Raw genomic sequence first — 20,551 nt, 5'->3', positions numbered from 1 at the left:
GGCAGTGGAGCAAAGTTATAATTCCAGTGGAGGACCACATGACTAAACCTGAGTCCCAAGCTTCAGAGGATGACATTTTTGAGTGGCTATAGAAAGGGCCTTTCCTGGGATGCCTGATGCCCTGTATTTTTCTCATCATCCATCAGTCCCCCACATCTGGCACCTCATCAGTTTGATCCTCTATCAGGTCTCTCTACTGCCGTCCAACACTCTGTCTGGAGTGTGGAAAGGAAAAGTTGATCTGCTAATGTGCTGCCATGTGAATCTCTGGCTGTGCAGCTCATTTGGTCTGGGAGTAGAAGGAAATGGCGCAGCGGGCCACCGTGTTTCTTCCCCTGCATCCCAATTGCAAAAATGCACTTTTTGAAATCCCATCTATTTGCTCTGAGGCAAGAGCAGATTTGTATCAGAAAGATGGAAAAAGATTTTTTAAAAGACTTCAGCTCCATGGTTAGATTAGGACTTTTCCTTAAATCTCTCCCCTTCCTCTCTCAGACAAGCAAAAATACAAACTATGTTCTCTGGTACACCAGCAATTCAAATATATTTAATCTGGGCTACAGGGACCTTTGGCCTACTCTCAATGATTGCAGCTCTTTGGTCTGCCCCTCCCACTACTGTCTCTAGGCTTTCTTCCATTTTGCCCCTTGTGCATGGGACATCATTCTTGATGGAATATATAATGATCTTACTCTCTACTCTTTCAAATCCCTCTTCAAGGCTCACATCTGCTATGGTTCCAGCAAGTAGCCAACATGCTAAGGCTGACTATGCTGTGCAGCAGATCTTGGTAAACTGATCTTTTACTTTGCTGACATTGTGCTATGCACTAATTAACTTTCTATCTGTAATAGAGAGCCCTTGTTTTCTTTCCCCTGGCTGTGTGGCCCCCTCCCCCTCCTTCCCTTCTATTGTTTGCTGTTATCACTTGTCATTTAAAATGATGCAAAGCCTTTGGGGAGGGAGGGTGGCCCCATGTGTTTCTAGCCCGATGGGGCCTTGATCCTGATTGGCACTTGCTTAGGTGCTCCTGTGATGTAAATAATATGTAATAATAAACTATGGTTTCCACAAACCCCCAGACAACCACCACTCAGCACCTGCCAGGTTTCTCCCAACACCTCCAAAGGTTCGGCTCACTTTCCCAGTGTTTGTCTGGCCGCCAACCTGCAAAAAGTAAATCAAGAATCACATGAGCTAAAAAAACTGAGTTGCATAGAGGACATTCCTCTGCACATATTTAAAGAAGATACAATTGTGAACGTGTGCGGGACTGACAGCTGTGGAGACTGAAATCCTCTAGCTTTGGGACAGAGAGATGTACAAGTCTTCCTATCCAACACGTGTGCCTCAGTCCTGGCCAGACAGGACCCCTTCCTTGTGTTACAGAAAAGTTTAGTGTCCTGCATATTTTGGTCTTATTTATGGAGACCACTTAATCAAGATACTTACCAGAATGTTTTATATAATATAAACAGTCCTCTATGAAGACAGTGAATGAGCTGACCATCTCTAACCAGACTGGAGTCACAGGCCCAGAGGCAAAAGACTCTCTACTTCACTGGCTATCCCCAAGACATCCAGTCCTCCACCAGTTCAGAAAGGTCCTTTCTTTAAGTAATTCCAGTGATTTTGCTAGTGTGATCTCCTGCTTTGTAACATCTGCCTGTGCTGTATATCCCACTCCCTATTTACAGAAGCATCTGCATTACCTCTTTTCTCTTCCCAAATCCCCCTGTGCTTACTCTACTTCTCCATCTATGTCTGGCTGCAGATTTCTCTGTCCTCCTGCTCTTTCCTTCCAATTTCTCTTTCCATCTATCTGTCAGTGTCACAAACACAGCCAAATGCTGCCTCGTGGAACACATTCTGCTTTTCTCCAATCAGTACATTACCTCACTGGGCTCCTGCTGAGACACAGCAGCTCCAAATCCTCCAGCTAGAAATAGCACAGGCTGCTTGCCTCAAGTCAACTGAGGTTTCATCACTTATTATCAAGTGGTCTTACAGTTCTTAGCTTCGGAACCAGCAAAATATTTTTTCCTACTCTGAAGGAGGCTTCTTTCAATGGCTTTGGTGATGATCATCACTGCTCTGGAAATTCCAGAGTTTTCAAGGAGGAAAGAAATATCTTCAATGAATACATTAAAAGCTTAGGAACCAAGTGCCACAATGTGTACGTGTCCATACACACCAACTCCCTGCTGTGACACTCACCAAAACACACTCTGCCCCCCACAAACCCTACAAGAGTATGCACACAAAAACGACCTTTGCCCACTCTTGCATATACCCATCCCCACTTGACTGAAGGCCCCTGTGTTCTGGGGTCTGGAGGAAAAAAAACTGAAATGCTGTGTGGGCCACAGGTCAACCCAATGCTTTCCAATGGACGGCTGACCTGGAGTCTGGAGAAGAATTTTTCTAGGTGTGCCTGCCTCTGCACAAAGAGCTGCCCTGAATCCCTGATTTCCAACATACCTGAGTTTTCAGGAATTTGAAAACTGGATCCGAGTTTTGTGCCCTTGGTGTACACTAAAACTGTCACTTAAACCCACCAAATGGAACTAACTAGTTAAACAGGTGCTCTGCTCCATAACCCAGACACAATTTAGCAGAGGGCAGAGTATTTAGAATGGAACAGGTCAGTAATATGAATAGTAGCATCACATGATTCTCCTGCTATCACCCCTCTTGAATGGAAAAGGATTTGAAATCTTTCCCTCCCTCCCTCCAGACTCCTTATCAGATGACAAAGGTCCTGGTCAAAGTGCTACAGTTGAGATGGTGACTCAGTCATCTTGAATGTAATTCACTCAGAGCCTGAGCAGAATAACAGGGAAGTGGAAGGGATGGAAAACAATGGGGAAGAGAAGGAGGCCAGTGCACTGACAGAAGAGGAAAAGGCAAACATAGGATGAGAAGCAGCAATGGAGAGAAACATCATACAGGAAAAGTAAATTTCCTGCCTCAGTGGAAGTTCTTATCCACATGCAATCCTTTTCTCTAATCACTGTTACTTTTTCCACTCGTTTACTGTCTGTGTGTATGAAGATAAATAAGAGGATAATAATGCTTCCCTCTCATTTTTCCTTGACTGCAGTAAAGTAGTTATCACCTCATTGCACCAGCTTCATCAACTGAAATTGTTCAGACTCATTTCAGTCCTTAAGTAGAATGGAAAGGAAGTCACTAGACAACAGATCAATGCCTCCTGCTTTTCTTGGTAGTTAGCCTGCCACTGGCCTGTTCCAGCATAATATTGGCTGGGGTACCCTACCTGGGTCTCACCACAGTTAGTCTGCGTGCTCTTAAGTTTCCCATGCTCTGAGTACAATCCAACACACTCCTTTTCTTTGGCCCTGCTGTCAGACTTCCAGTGCCTGGGTTATCTGTCTGTCAGCCCTTCACAGAAACGGTACCAGAAGCATTGCTACTCTAGCCCTCCTGCAGAGCCAGTGCTGGCTTTTGCAGACTCCTTTGTTGCTCAGGCACACCATTTCCCAGAGACCCAGACTCATGAGCACTCTGGTTTACAATTCATCTCTTCAGGGGCACACAATAATTGAAGCATATAGCTCTTTACTTTAGCTGGAACAATAAAGACGCAAGTGAGACAAAAGAATAAAATACCTCTACACATTTCCCTGCCTCGGTTTTCTCCCCACTCTTGGATACTCTTTGGAGACAGGGCAGAGTTCTCAGAGGTTGGCAAGATACACCCCCCGCACACACACACTAAATCACAGACAGGAACAGAATATCTTGTTTTATCCACACTGCTTCACCAGATTACAGATTTGTAATCATTCAAACAGCTGACCTTACAATACAACCACAGCGCAAAGCACAGTCTCCTACCCCACAAGCTCAGGATGTAATTCCATTGCCTGAGAGAAATAGTCTTTTATCCTTTAGACAAGTACAAGCCTATTACTGTTACTGACTAATGGAAATATAACAACTCAGAGAGGATTAGTAAACTCATCCTTGATGTGAACCAGACACTTAAGAGAGAGAAAACATAGCCAGTACATGATACTTAATACACATCCAATTTTCCATGTTCTGGGAAATACTTCCCAAAACAGAATATATAACATGATAGACAGTTTCCCAATACAGAACACTATCCATGCAAAATAGCTGCAGCAGTTGTCAAGAAATGAACCGTCGTGCTATAGCTCAAAAAAGAGTATCTAAAAATTAAGGTGGGGCTAGGCAGTACACATGGGAAGATAGGTTTAGCTGCTGAACTACTCACATATAAAATAAGGACAAATGACAAACATATCGTCTGAACTGCAAATTAAAATACCACTAAAGCACAGTTCCAAACTTATTTTGCTGAATAAGTCCACAAAACAATTCCACAGAGATCAGGGCCCATACTACTATAGTCTAGGCAGGACAGACAAAGAGCAGGAAGAAAGAATTATTATTATCCCCATTTTACCGACTGGAAAATGAGAGACAGGAGGGTAAGTCTGTAGCAGACTCATGAACAGAACACACATTTGCCCTTTGTTAGAGGGGGGCAAATCCTGAACCAGATTCCACCATTTTTAAACTAGTCTGTGTGTGCCGAACTTCTGTTCTGTTATGGGTATAAACCAGTTTCTGATCACTTATACTGGTAAAGGTGTAATGTCTGTACCTGGCCTCAAGGTATTGGACCAGATGTCCTGAATTCCAATCCCAGGTCTTAAGTACAAGATCACCTTTCCTCCTGGAGTACTTGGTCACCGACTCTCTATCTGCTACTAGCTTACCTCTTAAATCTCTAGGGTACTATGTGCGCTAGAATCTGGAAAATAAGCTAGTAGCTATAAATTGTTACTGTTCTGCATTACTACATGTTACTACTTTCATTTGCTTATTTACCCATAGAGTTTGTGAATCCACTTATCATACCGTCTTGTAATTCACTTACAGTACCGTCTTGTAACACACAAATATTCAGTTATTTAAAAAGGAAGACAGAAAATGTTGCCTTTTCCACATCATTTACCTAGCAACAGATACTCTTTTTGCCCGTGGCAATGACCACCCCCAGACAACATTCTGATCCATTCGTGCTTTTACATCTTTGGCTCTTTTTTTTTTTACCACATTTTATTTTGTGGCATTTAAAAAACTGTCCTAGCACTTCCCTCCTGTGCGAAACACTGCCAGATTTCACGTCCCACCCATCAATGATGGGCTTATGTTTTCTGTTGTACTGGGCCTATCTAAAAATATTGCTCTCTCCTTCCTCTCCCCCAGCATTGCTCCACTCTGCAGCATGTCGTGGGAGGAAAGTAAAAAATATGGTAATATTGTTTCCTAAGGATTTGGCCAATGGTCAAAATCTCACCTAGTCACAGAGAAGCACTGGACACAGATCATAATGAAACACTCAGCTAAGTTGAAACGGAGTGAAAATCCTAATATAATAAAAGCCTTAGTCTGTCTGTCTGTTTGTCCCTAATGCTTTATGAGCACTCTGATTGGTTGTCTTGGGAGCTGAAACAACCAATCAGAGTGCTCTACACAGATGGACACATATGGCACAGTGCTGCCATGAGGGGATGGAGTGGGGATGTACTGGCACAGCAGGGTGGCATCCCCTCCCGCCCTGCTCCTTGGAGGCAATGGTGACACTGGCCAGCTTCATCCCCACCATCATGATGTCACTCCGTCCCCGGCAGAGGGGGGTGCAGGGGACGGTGGAGATGGACTGGCATGACGGAGTGCCACCATGATGAAGGGCATGGAATGGGGGGGGGGGGGAGGGGAGCCAGCACCATGCCACCAGCACACTGCGCTGCCTCCGCCTCCAAAGAGCAGGGCCAGGGGGGAGGGGGGAGGCCACCCCTTGGATGCAGTGGTGGCGTGGGGTGGTAGCGGTGGAGACAAGGCAAGCTTCCCTCCCCCCCGGCAGGCAGCAGTGGCACAGAATGGTGGATAGTGGCACTCCATCCCTGCCCTCCTCCCAGGCAGGGAGGGGGAGGCTGTGGGGAAGAGGGGAGGAAGGGAGGGAGAGAGGGGAGCAAGACGGGGAATGGGGGTTTCTGGCGGCAGTGCCCCCCCCACTGCCTCTGTGCCTCCCCCACCCCCCTGTTGCCACCACCTGGCCCTGACAACAGCCAGCAGACAAGAGGGAAGCAGTGGGGAGGGATGGAGGACAGACGGAGGGGAGGCAGAGAGAGGCGAGGGATGTTGTGTGTGGCTGGACGTGGACTGGTGGCAGCGTGGGGCACTGGGTGTTGGTGGCCACTGCTGTGTGCAAATTTCCCTGCTCCCCATTCCTGGGAGCTGGCGGTGGTGCGGGGTGAAGTGTCAGGAGGTGGGGGGGAGCACATGGGGCTGCACACAGAGTGGTGGGGGGGATCCTACCGGGCTGGACGCAGGGACGCACAGGGCCGGAGGTGGAGCAGCAACACCACAGGGCACTGGATGGCAGCACCCCCTTTGTCCCCCCTCTGTCATTCATGATGGGCAATTTGCTTGTATTTTATAATTGGTATCTGGACATCCTCTCTGTCTCTTTCTCTCATCACCATTAGCTGTTGCCCTTCATTCACTATAGCCCTTGGCTTTATTACACCTGGATCATAGGTTAATTAGTTAATGGTACCTGCAAGACCCTACTTGCTTTCATTGCTGCCAGGAGTAAAGATTTTCTATTTCTTTTCCTTGTCCATGCTTAATTTCACGTGAATGCAGTAAGCATCACATAGCCGCCTTCCCACAGCGATAGATTGGTTCCAAAGTACCAAGCACGAGTATTTTAATCCTGAACGCCACTATCCACAATAGATGCTGCCAAAACAAAAAAGAAAACCCTGTCCAGGAGTTTAAAACCAGGTTATTAATTTGAGCAGGTCACACATACTGTTTTGAAGACTAGACTCTTTTAATTTTAATTTTAAAGCAATCTGTAAGGTATTTAAGAGGAGATCGGACAAGTACCTGGCTGGGGTCATCTGACCCCATCACTGTCTCCTGCCCAGGGCAGGGGGTCAGACTCAATGATCTAACAGGTCCCTTTTGACTCTAAAATCTATGATATTTATGAAGTCAGTCAACAAGCACAAGATCCATTATACACAGTCCTGTTTAAATATCATAACTGACTTCAGCAAAATTATCACAAGTGTTCATGCTCCTCATTCTTCCCTCATTATTTTATCCTTCTCTTCTAACCCAGTGAAAAGTAATAAGCACTTCAGATTCCTGGTACTGTTCTAAAATCCTGTATCATCCCTGCAGTTCCTTTACCATCAGTTTGTGCTCAGAATTAGCTATAAGTCACCCTCTACTGTTCAACAGGAGAACAGCAACTGAGAGGAATACATGTCTATAAAGTAGTAGGCGTGGATGACTGTGTTAAGCAGGAACGAGTAGTTTCTTTTCACAGCAAAAGGGATGGCTCTGTCTGGAGTGGGCTCTGGATCTTTTCAGACACTAATTGAAAAAGTTTTACTGATGCCTCTTGGGTCTGTCTCATTATCACAGAGCTGTATTCTGTTTTTTGAGATAGGAATCTGGCGTAGACACTTTCAAGATAAATGCAGGTGCTGTCTGTGGGCACAGGGAAGTTTTTCAAAGAACTGATAGGGACTCTGATTTCATCCCCAGCTGAGGGCCTTTGTCCTCCTTTTTGTCAAGGTGGTTTGTATTCCTCAGGTAAGAACTAAACTCTGCAGCTCCTGAAGGGGACCAGCAGTTAAGTATTCTCAGGAGCAGACCTTCAGCTCTACAGGTGACTCTAAACAATATATGACACCACACCATGTTTTGCTATTTTTCTGTGCAATGTGAATTTAAGAAACCACTTTGTTCATTCTCCTTAACTACTGATGCTGAATATTCTTAGCAGTTCATTCCCTATTTCACAGGGACAAGAGCAGAATACTGTATTTGAGAGCATGACTTTTTCTCTGGCCTCCTAACACATGTATAGTAATTGAAGATGTGACACTTTGCTTTTAAAGAGCCCAACCAGCAGTCCCACTTAATTTCAACATGTTCGTGCATAAAATCACATTCATTTATACCATATGTTACTGCCTGTACATCAAAAAAAAATTAAATTTGCCTATGCATTAAAAAGACAAGCAGATGTGAACTGAAATGGAGAAGTCACAGTTCTGTTCCCTGGTATGTTTATGTGAATAAACTACCTTTGAGGTAAACTAGTGTCTGAACTTATGGAGTGCTGGGAGATCCACAGTCATCGCCAATGTGCATGCTCTTACCTGTGGCAACTGCCAGATCATTTCCCTCTTGATGACAGTCTTTTTATGTTTTTACTGCAGGGCACATGGGCAGTTACTGCAGAATACCAGACAATTTGATTGTCACCCCTTCTAGCTGATCTTGTGGTAACTTGTGCAAGTAGCCCATACCTTCAGTCAAACCTCCTGAGTCATTTCTTTTAAAAATACAAGTGAGAGAAAGAGTGCCTGATAGTGATGACAGCTACAACTTCATATCAGGTATAAATGAAGTTGATTTCCCATCTACAGCCACGTTATTTAAGCCAATCAAACATCCGGATTGGCTGTAACTGTAACACCACTGCCACTGAAAGGGGAAATTTGTTGTCACAGACAGGAGTTCCCCCAACATGAATCTGGGTAATATAAAACTCAGAGCAGAGCTGTTCCATGGTCCTCACCCTGCCCTGTCAGCTCCTGGCACATTAGATATGACTAGGGAAAAGGTGAACGTGATCTGCATGCTCCAGCTGTTCTGCTAGAAGAGACCTTTAGAATTTGGGACAGGTGAGCTTAAGTCTGAGCCTTAACTTATATACCTGGGCTCAGAGTCATCCCCAGATGGCTCTAAGATAGCACAAAGGTGATAACTTGGTACTCTTATGCCTTGTACCTAGAATTGCACTGAGTCTAACTTGAAGGCAGGTCAGAGTAGATCATTAGGTGAGTCCAGACACCATATACACAAGTTACATCGGCGTGCACAAACACAACACTTACCTCCCCTCCATATACAGAAGTGTTTTTTGTAACCACTCTGCATTTCTATAGACAGATACACTGTACACTCACACACACACATTTCTTTGGTTGGAGCTCCTATGAAAGTTGTTGACAATGGTAGTGCCTAAGAGCACTGTAGGTACAGTACCAGCATGGTGGCATTCCTCGCTTTGGCTATGAAGTCGACATTGGTGCCTCCGATGACCACCTTGAAGAAGTGGAGAAAAAAATCATGGGAGAAAACATTTGAAAGAAGAACTGCTATGTTTTCTTTGTTCTTGTCAAACCTCCTTCCACCCTCTAAAATAGATGCAAATCAATGTGAAGACCCAAACTTATCTAGGAATTTAAACAGGCCAGAGCAAACAACCGTTCCATACAATCTTATTTGAAAAGAATGGAAAATCTGTTTTGTATTCTTACTGTTATCAAGCCAAAGAGAAGGATAAGTGCCATGCAGCAAGATGTTAGACCCACATCCATACACACAAAAATGCCAATCCATACACACCAGGTGATAGCCATATGATTCAGCAAGGCCCTACATTAGATCCTACGTATCGTGCCATCCTACTTCATTCTGGCCATCTCTATTCAAGCCATTTCCAAAATGTTAAACTTCAAAAGTTGCCATTAAAAAATCAGTGTGTTAGAGAAATGTTTCCTTCCTTCCCTTAATATAGGGAATGCTTTCTTAATAACTGCCCTAATCAGTGGACCCTACCAGAAAATATTCAATCTCAGGCAATATTCAACCTTTGGCCAATGACAAGATTAAGACCTGATATTGCATGATTTGCTAGGACTAGAAATGGGAGGTTAACATCACTCAAAAGGGAAAAATACCCAAATGCCTAGGCAAACACTGAGCTCTTTTTCTAGTGTTAGCAGACACTATCAGACTTTGATAGTGTGTGCAGCTAGTATTATAGTAAGTATTATTCAGAGGTTTTGCAACTCTCTAAACTTTTGCTAAAGTAGCTTTTCTGTAAAGTATACAGCTTATAAAGTAGACATGATGGTGTAATGTGATATAAAGATGTTAGTGTATCTTGTTTGGGATGTCCTGCCTCACTTCTGGTTTTAGCATGCATAAGTAAAGAGGCTAATTTAGATATGTTCATTAGAGTTCTTTACCCCAGAATCTCATCATACTTATTCTTTCTCTCCTCACTCCAGAGATAGATGCATACATTCAAACTAATTGCATTGATAGCAACTAAGTTGAAGATATGTGCTGGGAGCTCTCAGGAGAGAGGCTGTATCTGGGGGAAAGGTAGAATGTGAAAGCAAGGTGAGATGTTTAAGGGATTTGTATGCAACCTGAGCTGATGCCCTAGGAATCCATTCTGAGGAACTAGCCCCGTGCTAGTGCTCCTCATTGAAGACTCCAGCTCTGAAAAGGTTTTGTAAAGGGGGAAGAAAAAAGGAATAAAGGAAATGTAAATAAAGGACCTGGAAGAACTGAAGAGGGAGAAGGGAGTCATTGGTGTTCAGAGAAGAAAGGATGGTATTTGGCCACAGTAGACCACTGTGGTGGGTATCTTTTGGAGGGCTGGCATAAGCTCAGCAATATAATGATTAGTGGACAGACATTATATACATGGAACTCACTGGCCGGGGTGCAGTTGCTCTCCCACTCTGAGGCAGCTTGTCCTTCCCTTGGGCTTTCTTGAGCTTTCCCAGGGCCACAGCTATACGGCTGCCCACTCTGGCATTGTTCTGAACCAGAGCAATATCTAAATAGATTTTATTTTTAAAAAAATGAACCACAAGAAATTGGGCTGTGAAGAAACTTTTTTCCTTAACTGAGTAAGAATAGGAAGGACAGACTGGTGCAGTGACACTGTGGGGCCCCAGAGACCTGATTCTCCTCTGCCTGGCACCTCTCTGTTTATAGCATTTAAACCAGAACACCATAATATGCAAATGATTCCTAGCCTTTCAGGCAGTTCTCCCTGCAATGATCCTGTTTTCACAGAGAAACTGAAACAGAGAGATACCAATAGCCAGGCTTTCAAAGACAACTTTACCTAAGAAGCCAGGCAGGCAGCTCATAGGCTGTGCCTAATGGGATTTGTTTAAGTCTCATCTACTTAGTTCCCTAGGAGCAAAACCCCTAGGGGGTTCCAGATAATCCCATGGGCTAGGGACATTCAAAAAGCTGGAGCCTGAACAGATTCAACCTTTGCAAGTTAGTCTAACCTGCCTAGGCTGAACTGGTTTGTAACCAGGCAAACATGCTCTCTGGACTGAGGCAATGCAGGCACATGCCTGCAGCTGCTCAGGCCAGGAGCAGGGGGCACTATGTGTAACGTCTGTCCCTGGCCACAAGGTACCAAACCACCTCTCTTGGTGCCTAAATATCCTTAAGAATATGGTCCCTGATGAGGTTGTACAGGAGATATGAGAGCAAGAGGATAAATCTCTCCCTGGGCCTCACACACCCCAGATTAACTGCCTAGCTACTGAACCTTTACATTTTCACTGACTGGCTTTCTTGCATGCATACCAGCCTCTGGCTTCTCTATTCCTTCCATCCAGGAAGAACACACACCAGCTGCAGATGCTTCCTCAGCCTGACAATGGGTGTTTAAACCCAAGAGCTTGCAAAGAAGAATTTTTACAACTACTTGAGTTGGTCTAATAAAAGATATCAGATTTACCCAAAGGGCCTTGTCTGCGTATGTCCTTAGATCAACACAGCTACAACCTACACCCTGTAGCTACTGAACCTGCCTTCCTCTCCTCTGGTAGCATTGTAACCCCACTCTCTTTTCACTTTGCACTAATGTTGATGACTGCACACGGCAATGGGGAGCTGGGACCTGTACTGAGGAATGGTCATCCATACTCCTGTGTGTTCCAGCTGCATATAAGGATATCCAGAGTCAGGGTGTGGGGTGTGGTATATTTTCTTGGGCTTTTTGAACATCTGCTGTCACAGCCACACTCATTTCTAATACAAAAATGAGGGGAGACAGAAAGAGCATTAATAGAAAGCCTAATGATGTTTTTGTACATGAATCTACTTTGAAATAGAGTATTTTTTCTTGATGGATCATAATTAGAGGGACAGTATTTTGGGTCAGCATATCTGTGGAGATGTTGAGGTCAGTATGAAATATGATTTTAGGGGTTCTTTTCCTGTCTATTTTCTGTTTAGTAAAAGGATACTGGAGTCCAGTGATTTTCCACTCGTCAGTTCATGCACTCTTTGTAGCACAAAGGGAGTGAGTTCTTTTCCTATGATCCCTTTTGACCTGCAAATGACAAGAAAATGCCTGTAGATAAGAATGGAACTGGAAGGGGATCCGAGTGGATGGGCTGGTTACTAAACAGAGAAGGTATCTATTCAGTTCCATACCCCACAGCAAACACCCAGTAAACAAGCTTCAGTATGGATAGAGCCACACTGAAAATCATGTTCAGGGCTCACTTAAATCTAAGATTAAGGATATAATATCCACTATAGTCTTTGTGGGATGTGATGTAAAGACCTGGGCACTATCAAAGTCCTTGTGGCAATGTGGTGAGTTAAGCATAGCAATAGTAGTTAAACACCCCTGATCTGCAACACAGTCTAAATATACATGTAGAAATGTCCACTCAATTTTGATTTTTAAAGCAAAAGTTAGTTCCTTTTTTAACAGCTGTGAAGAACTGTGCCCAGGGCTCCAGGTTTCCCTTGTCCACATAGCACTGTATATTTCTGTGCTTCCTCATCCAGCCCCTAAATTTTGTTACTGATTTAGGAGAGGAGAAAAGGACACTTAATTTTCTTAAATTGATGCTGTTTCTCTTTTAACACTTCTCTCTCTAGGCCATGCCAAAGAGCTGGTATTTCTGGTAAGTCCATGGAAATCTTTAATTTATCACAACACCGGAGCAAAATAAGAACAGAGTTTGTGGTGTTTCTCACCTGGCTTCCTTCAGAGCCTGTTGGATGGCATGTTCAATAATCTGCCCTGAAGCAGCTTGTTCTTTAGGGCAGGGCACAGCAATTAGCACTCCACTACTTAGGCCCAATGCCAAGGTGCTGGCTGAAGGTAAATGGATAAGGTGTTAGTGAGTCCCTGTGAGCTGAATAATGCAATGGAACTGGAAAGCAACAAGGCATTTGAGACAGATAGGGAACATGCAGTGCCATAGCCACTACTCTCCTCTGATATGGGGCTGGAACAGGGAATTGCTTTCAGCATTTAGCTTGCAACTCTAGACTTTTGAGTCTATCTTTGAGAGGAAAAGGGACCCTGCCTCTCAGTTTTTTTGATGGCCAGTCTGATTTTCCTTGCAGGAGCTGAGAGACTTTTTTTTTTTTTTAACAAGGGGTCACTTGATTCCCTGCTAGGTCCCCCAGTGCAAGCAAAATATATGACCATGATTTATTTGCTGAATGCCCAGTCAGCATGTGTGACTTTTGCTCCACTGATTCGGTGGAAAGACTGACCTTTTTCTCACTGTTTACCTTCAAAGTAAGTAGCAGAAAGAGCATTTTTCTGGGCAGCCTCATCTTCAGACAAGAGAGAGTACTTTTTCATGGATTCGCAGGAGTTTAGGGCTGGAAAGGAGCTTGTGAGATCATCAGGTCCAGCCCCCCTGCTCTGGGCAGAAAAGACTGCTGGGGTCAAATAACCCTAGCATTCAAGCACAGTGACCTTTGCTGAACAGTGACCATTCAAGCACAGTGACATTTGCTACACAGTGACCAATACTTCATTCAAGCCCAGTGACCTTTGCAAACCCTTATCTCACAGTCCACGTCTAAACATCAAGGTTTGGTCCTTTCTCCACTGAGAACTCACCAAGGAGCTTGGCAGCCTCCTCCTCATTCTGCACCTGGTACGGAGCCTGGAAGCCACTCTGGCGGCAAAAGAAGGCCGGGAACTCCCTTGACTCACCAAAGGCTGCCACGCAGACACCCTGAGTTTCCTTCAACAGTAAAGAGGATGCAACAAGCTCATCAGCAGAACCACAAAAATGATTATTTTCCCACCTGCCCCTGCTATGAATTGCTTCACTACGAGTTTTGTTCCTTTTATACACCTTCATTTCTACTCTCAGTGTTGTGCAGCAATGTTTAAGTCAACAAATCAGGTGACAGCAACTGTGCAGGCAAACTCTGGATGGCCTTAGAACTTAGCAGGTGAGACACTGTTGGCAAAGAAGATAAGGTTATCAGGGATTGACTGTTCTGGGATGGCTGAAATTGTGTCATGTTTGCAGTCGCCTGCCACAATTTATGCAGATTATGCAGTGACCAAATTATTGGGATATTTTACCATATTGGTATGCTGGTTTATTTTAACAGCAGGCAGTTGGAAAAGCAAATAGGAGGTGGGAAAATAGGTTCCTATAACATATTTCAGAGTAAGCTCTGCAGGTTAGTAAGAAAAAATGTATATAGTCTCTGGGGCAGTAAATGTATGTTGCTTCCGTGCTCATACAATGTCTAGCAAAGAGGGACACAGGCTCTACAGCAGCGTTCCCTCTAAGCTGCATGATGTGCGTGGCTGCGCAGGCAGGCCTGGCTGCGTGGCATGAGCACACCTGCACATCTTAGAGGGAATGCTGCTCGACAGAAATGCAGATAGCAGTATTCACATTGACAATGAACTGTGAAGATCCCACATCCTTGGCTTCAGCCAAGGTACACACACAGCTCATTTTGCCAGTTCTGGGACCCAAGAGAGGGGAAAGGCCTTAAAGAGTTAAAAAGTTTCTACCAGGTGTGGGAGTCCTCTATTTCCAAGTAATGGGCTGACATAAAGAGACCCTGCAATCTAAGCCTGTGGGTATGGTTTGCATAAAGCAGACCTACTGTGAGTTTCAAAGTCTTTTGTTTCATGTTTATACAGTGTTCCCACTGTTAAGATGAAACAGTTCTTTGGCTGAAGAAGGCTGCTTTGGCATTACTGTATTAACCTTGGTCACGAACTCATGCTGGCACTGAAGCTCAGTCAGACCAATGGGGTAAACAACCCTCATATATCTATTACCTGGTGTAAGAGTAGGATAAACCTGGGATTCCACCCAGAAAGAGAGAGCTTCAAGAGGGTGCAGTCAGAAGGACCAGGAAGGGTCAGTGTCACACCCCATCCGAAACAATGACAGGCTCAAAGGATCCTGTCCCGTCTGGTAAATGGCTTGGATCTTTTCCTGGTTCAAAGGACCAGTAACCATTCTGAGATATTATTCTGAATTATAAACTGGCAAAAATATAAATGGACGCCATAGGTTATTAGAATGCCATGTATTTCCCAGCCACCCTGTGAAGTACGAGCCTTGTTGGACTGTGAGTGCAACCTTAAATACTGCATCATTCTGAGCACCGCTATGACTATACTCCTCCCATTTTAGTTTTGAGTTTATTTTAGTTTTTGCTAAAGTTAGAGTGTATGGGCAGTGGAGGTAAAGTATCCTCAGTTGGCCATCGTTCTTCAATCATAGTTCAGAATCTGGGTCCTGGTATATCAGACAGTGCTGAACACTCAGCTTTTGAAAATCAAGCCCCCTTAGGGTGTCGAACAGGTACAAAATTTAGGCACCCATACTTGCTAGCTACTCCTGTAAATCTAGCCCAAGGCTATACAGCAAGTTAGTAGCAAAAATGAGAATGAGGTTCAGTGCTCTCTGCTTTCATTTTCAGCAGCCCATATATCAGCTTGTGCTACCTACCAGAAATTCCAGTGTCCTACCGATATCCAAAATAGACTTGACACCTGCGGAAACAACAGCTACTGGAGTACGGCCTAGCTCTGTCAAGTCAGTGCTCACATCCATAGCTGTTAAAAGACAAGTAGCCATTGTGTTGGTGACTGAGTTTCATTCCAAAATGTCTTGTGTTACCTACTTACTTGGGGGTAGTCTCTGTACTTGAGAGTTCATAAGCTCATAGCTGATATTTATACCATTCTTTTAATTCATCAGGATTTCAGATATGGTACAAACAGAGGAATTCATTGGTGTTTGACTGAAATGCGGCTTTTGCTGTGTCCTTTCCTAGCTGTTTAACAAAACACTGCAACACTACACCAGAGCTTAGCAAATGGAAGGGAAGAAAAAGAAGAATATTGTGTATTCAATTAAAAGTGCAGTGCAAATGTTAGGTAGGTAGAGTATACTGTACTAAATTTTGACTTTGGCCAGAACATGATAACTAAGTAACACCCCATGGCTTACAAAAATGCCATGGGATTTTTGTGACTTCATAGGATCATGGTCTTGGTTTTACATCCTTTTCCTTGTAGAAAGGAGGAGTTGGAGAGAGAGCCAAGTGCAACATCAGAGGCCCTGACCATAGGGCTAAAACCACAGTAGCAGCAACTATCATTCTCTTCCTAGCAGGATTTCCTTGACCAGTGGAGGGAGGTGTATTTTTTCTGAGAAGCATATTAGTCAAACCTTTTGCCATAGATACCAACCATGGTGCGCTCAAAGTCTTAGGACAAATTAACCCCCATCTGTGGAGTAAGGAAGAAGTGAGAGTTCTACTCTTTCTCTCAGCAGGCTACAGGGGGGACTGTGAAAACTAATCAGGAAAGAAGGCAAACAAATAAAACTTTAATATTCATTCATCCACAAAGAGACAAAGCGAGGTGCAGTGTTTCTCTTACTTATCTCTCCTCCACGATGGACCCCTCCTATCCCTCCTGTCACAAACACGTGGATTCCTGCTTTGTGGGCTCCAATCATGGTCCCTGAGACAGTAGTACCACCGGATGAGCCCTGCCATGGAACAGTCAGTCATAATCCATACTCTCCCTTAGCAGTCACTAAGAACAGGAGCATAAATTAAGATACAGCTCTTAAGTGTAGTTGAGTCTCTTTGAATGTAACTTATCCACAATGTGAAAAAAGATATAAATGTAAGCTGCGTCCGTATTCTTGTTAGTAATGCTTGTTGCTATTCTTGGTAGAGCCAGCCTCTATCCTGTTTATCTAGGCATTTATGCTTGGGGGGCGGGGAGGGGGGGATTGCTGGATCTTCTGGCATCTCAGTAAGTGAATTACACTAATGTGGGTTTTCTGCCATGGGAGTGAGCGTATGTAGGTGTGAAGAAGTCTAAATGGGTATACAGGAGTCTATCTTACACTATCTTACCTCTCCTGGACAGGGTTGGGACTATCATGAGACACTTTACTGCAAAGTAGTGTAGTTTACTGCACAGTAAGCATGTGCATCTACACATGCACATGTTTACTGTGCAGTAAACCTTGGTAATCGCAAATAAATTTGCTACCTGCAAATGCAAGTAGCAAATTTACTTGCGAGTAGTTACTGCGCAGTAGTACTGATGTAGATGCCTGCCTGGGAACAAATCTGCTCCCGGTCAGCCAGCCACCAGGGGGCAGGAGATTGCTCCCTGCCCCCTGGAGCCGCCTGCTGCAGGTGGGGCTCTGCCACCAGATCCTGGGCAAGGAATTAAGTCATGCTGCCCTGGCAGCAGGGAGCTCCAAGCCCCTCGCTCCAAGATCGTGATCAGGCAACAGGGGGAGGGAAGATCCTGATTTCCCAGTACCAGCTCTGTGGTCACAGGGCTTGGGGTGAGAGATCCTTATCTCCCAGAGTCAGCCCTGCAACCATGGAGCTGGCACTCAGAGCTCCCTTCTGGCAGGGGCTGGAGAGCCTGTTCCCTGCCCAGCTCTGTGATTGCAGAGCCAGGTGAGGAACAGGCTGGGGAGCTTGTTCCCCGTTCAGCTCTGCGTAATCATGGAGCAGGGGCTGGGAACTGTCCTGCTCACAGGCAGGTCCCAGCTATGAGCCCCAATCAGGTGATCGAGGCATGGGGCTTGGAAGGATATGCAGGTGTGGGGCAGGTCCCAGCCCCCTGCCCCATCTGCTGAGGGGGCAGCTAGTAGCGGGTCCCTGGCCGGGCAGGAAATTTCCCCTCCCCTGCAGCTCTTTCCAAGTCCCCTGCCCCAATCAGGGAGCCAGGGCTGGCAGCTCCCTGCTGCTGAGGCAGGGGGACATTGTCCCCACCCTGGCAGTAGGCAGCCCCCTGGGCAGGAAACAGCAAAAGTGCTCCCACATCCCTGTAGCTTACTTGCAAGTAAACTGATCTTGGATCAAATGGATGTGTAGACTCACCCAGTATGAGGCAAGACAACTAGCTGAGTTGCAAATATAAGAAAACTAGTTTCATCTGACTCTTCCCATTCTTCCCTAGAGTAATAAAGTGTAGTCTAAGACTTGTCTACCATAGAGAGCATCATACCTCTCTCAGCAGAGAGTCTAGTAGTCATATTGGAAAAACCTGTGGTGTAAACCTGACATCATAAGCCTTTTCCCCTTAAATTTCTGTGATGCACATATCTGCTACCAGATTGTGCATTGGATAGCAACAGTGATGAACTGATGAATAAAAAGGATACAAAAGTATTATTTTCCTAGTACAAGGAAAAGAATGATTGGTAATAGTGTGACTACATATGAGAGGGAAATCTGTTCAATATTGCTTACAAGATGTTGCATAACCAAATAATACATCTCCCCAAAGGACAGCATTATGGCTGCTATTGTCAGAGAGATATCAGATCAAATTCTCTTTTGATGGAAATGGAATGAATGGTGCTGTTAGCATTTACACAAGCAGAGAATTTGACCCATCATTTCTATAACAGGCATCTTTCATTTAGCACAGTGTTCCCATTCCTGGGTATCCTGATGTGACTGTCTCTCGATTCTCATCTTGGCAGATGACAGGTTCCAAAGTAGACATTCCCATTCTGCCTAAAAGTCAGCACAAAAGCTGTAATGCTTTTGGAAGGGAAAGAAGAGTCTCTCATCATGAATGCTCCATGTGTATAGGAGCACTGTGGGCTCCTATACACGTGGGTGAAGTCTGCTCCAATGCGCTGCAGATCTATCGCATCAATTAATTGAGTCTCCTGGAGCACGGGCAGCAGAATCTTTTAGTACAGACACTACAATATGAGTACTCTCGAGTACTCCTACCTAGCCCTTATTTTCCTGCTGTGAGCCAAAATAAAATTATTTCCTTTGGGAAGATGTCATGGCTGTGGTTCTCTAGCTTCGGTGATTTTGACTCTCACTAGGAACATGTTCTGTACTTGTGCCAGTTTACCAGTAAAGTGGTATTTTATATGACATCACTGGGACTTAGAAATATATCTGCCACCAGCCTTTATGCTGGACAGTACATTATTGCTATAAAGAAAATATGATGCTATTCAAGGTCTATATACAATACCTGGCTGAGAACGTAGGGAAGATCTCTTCGAGATACCTTAACTAAATTTTCACTCTTTGCCAGAAAGTGAAGTTCCTCGTCATTGAGGCCAATGTGAATCTTCCCATTTAAAATGCCCACAGTTGCTGGCACAGATCCATGTGTCCTCACAATTTCTTCCACATTTCTAGCCATACTGGAATAATACACACAGTGCAAGAAGCAAAAGAAAAGGATCAAATGAGAGGTTTTCTCAGATCTCTTTGCCACTGGTTCCAAGTTCCCACTTTTAATAATCATCCCCTCAAATTTTGCTAAATGTAGTTCCTCTCCTGCTATCTTCAGCTAGCAAAAGTCTGGTCCTAATACTCAGAGGCATAGAGTTCCTTAAATCTCACATTACAAAACTGACAGTGTTTTATACTTCTTAAAAGCATGTTGTTTACATTTAGTTTTCTGGAAGTGTCTGAAGGACTGACTGGCCTGGCTGTTCTTCATAGCCTAGAGGGAAATCTAATTTGTAGTAGAGGTCCTAGTACTTGTTTTCCATCCCTAATATCCAGCTATGACTGTTTTTACTCATGAACAAGTAAGTTCATGCATGACTGGTGCCTCTGGAGCCTGCAGGGGCACCCGCAAAAGCCAGCAGGGATGGAGCTGGCGAGCACCAGCAGAAGCCGCTTGTGGCATTGCCGCTTGTGGCATCGGTGGTGGGGACGGCCCTGTCAGGAGGGGCATGTGCCCTCCTGTGTGCTCCCTACCAGTCACCTATGAGTAAATTGTATATGCCCATTGTCACTTATCCATGCTGACTTGGTAATAAGTGAGAGCTCAGGTAAGTATTGTAGAAGAGACTAAGAACTCTTTCTAAACTGCAGTTACTCATTTGCATAAATATATATGGCAAATCAAACTGATTATGGAAGTGATTTGTTTCCATTAACTTAATTTCTTATGTCTTACCAGCCCCTCAATCCACCAAACAGCTGATGACAAGTATCATGGAAATGAACAGCAATTATCTGTATGTTATGGAAGCAATTACACATAATCATGTACCTGGTTCTGTTAAGGTGCATCTACATGTGCATTAACACACTTTAGTCAATGCACATTAAATCTAGTACGTCCATTGTGAGGTACTAGGAAAATGAGCATTAGCCTGTCTTAACTAAATAGCGTGGTTTTAAGTGACACTAAATGCGCATTAGCCAATTGTAATGTACATTAACTTGAATAGCACTGTGGGCTCCTATACACGTGGGTGAAGTCTGCTCCAATGCGCTGCAGATCCATCGCATCAATTAATTGAGTCTGCTGGAGCACGGAAACTGACATGCTCCAGCAACCTTCCGTGTCACGTGTATTGAC

At 44.4% G+C, this 20,551-nt stretch overlaps 1 protein-coding gene across 3 annotated transcripts in view; it reads right to left on the bottom strand.

Annotated features, from left to right (window-relative positions):
- The window catches only part of LOC149866298 (uncharacterized), a 45,341-nt gene that overhangs the window by 17,410 nt on the left and 7,380 nt on the right, over positions 1-20,551 (bottom strand). For 2 of the 3 annotated variants that reach the window (XM_090043287.1, XM_090043288.1), the window contains exons 4-12: positions 19,202-19,376; positions 16,604-16,715; positions 15,666-15,772; positions 13,793-13,919; positions 12,910-13,030; positions 12,165-12,250; positions 10,602-10,726; positions 9,136-9,195; positions 1,101-1,167 (exon numbers count right to left, since the gene is read on the bottom strand). In XM_090043287.1, coding sequence (XP_089899413.1) covers positions 1,101-1,167; positions 9,136-9,195; positions 10,602-10,726; positions 12,165-12,250; positions 12,910-13,030; positions 13,793-13,919; positions 15,666-15,772; positions 16,604-16,715; positions 19,202-19,376 — 980 coding nt within the window. Of the gene's footprint in view, positions 1-1,100; positions 1,168-9,135; positions 9,196-10,601; positions 10,727-12,164; positions 12,251-12,909; positions 13,031-13,792; positions 13,920-15,665; positions 15,773-16,603; positions 16,763-19,201; positions 19,377-20,551 lie in introns of those variants that run through there. The other variant, XM_090043289.1, reaches the window with a different exon arrangement.

This window comes from Crocodylus siamensis, chromosome 4, assembly GCF_052110815.1.
Source record: "Crocodylus siamensis isolate JL-2025a chromosome 4, ASM5211081v1, whole genome shotgun sequence".
Lineage (NCBI taxonomy): Eukaryota > Metazoa > Chordata > Crocodylia > Crocodylidae > Crocodylus > Crocodylus siamensis.
Note: the sequence above shows the minus strand (reverse complement) of the source record. Positions and strands in the feature narration are given on the sequence as shown.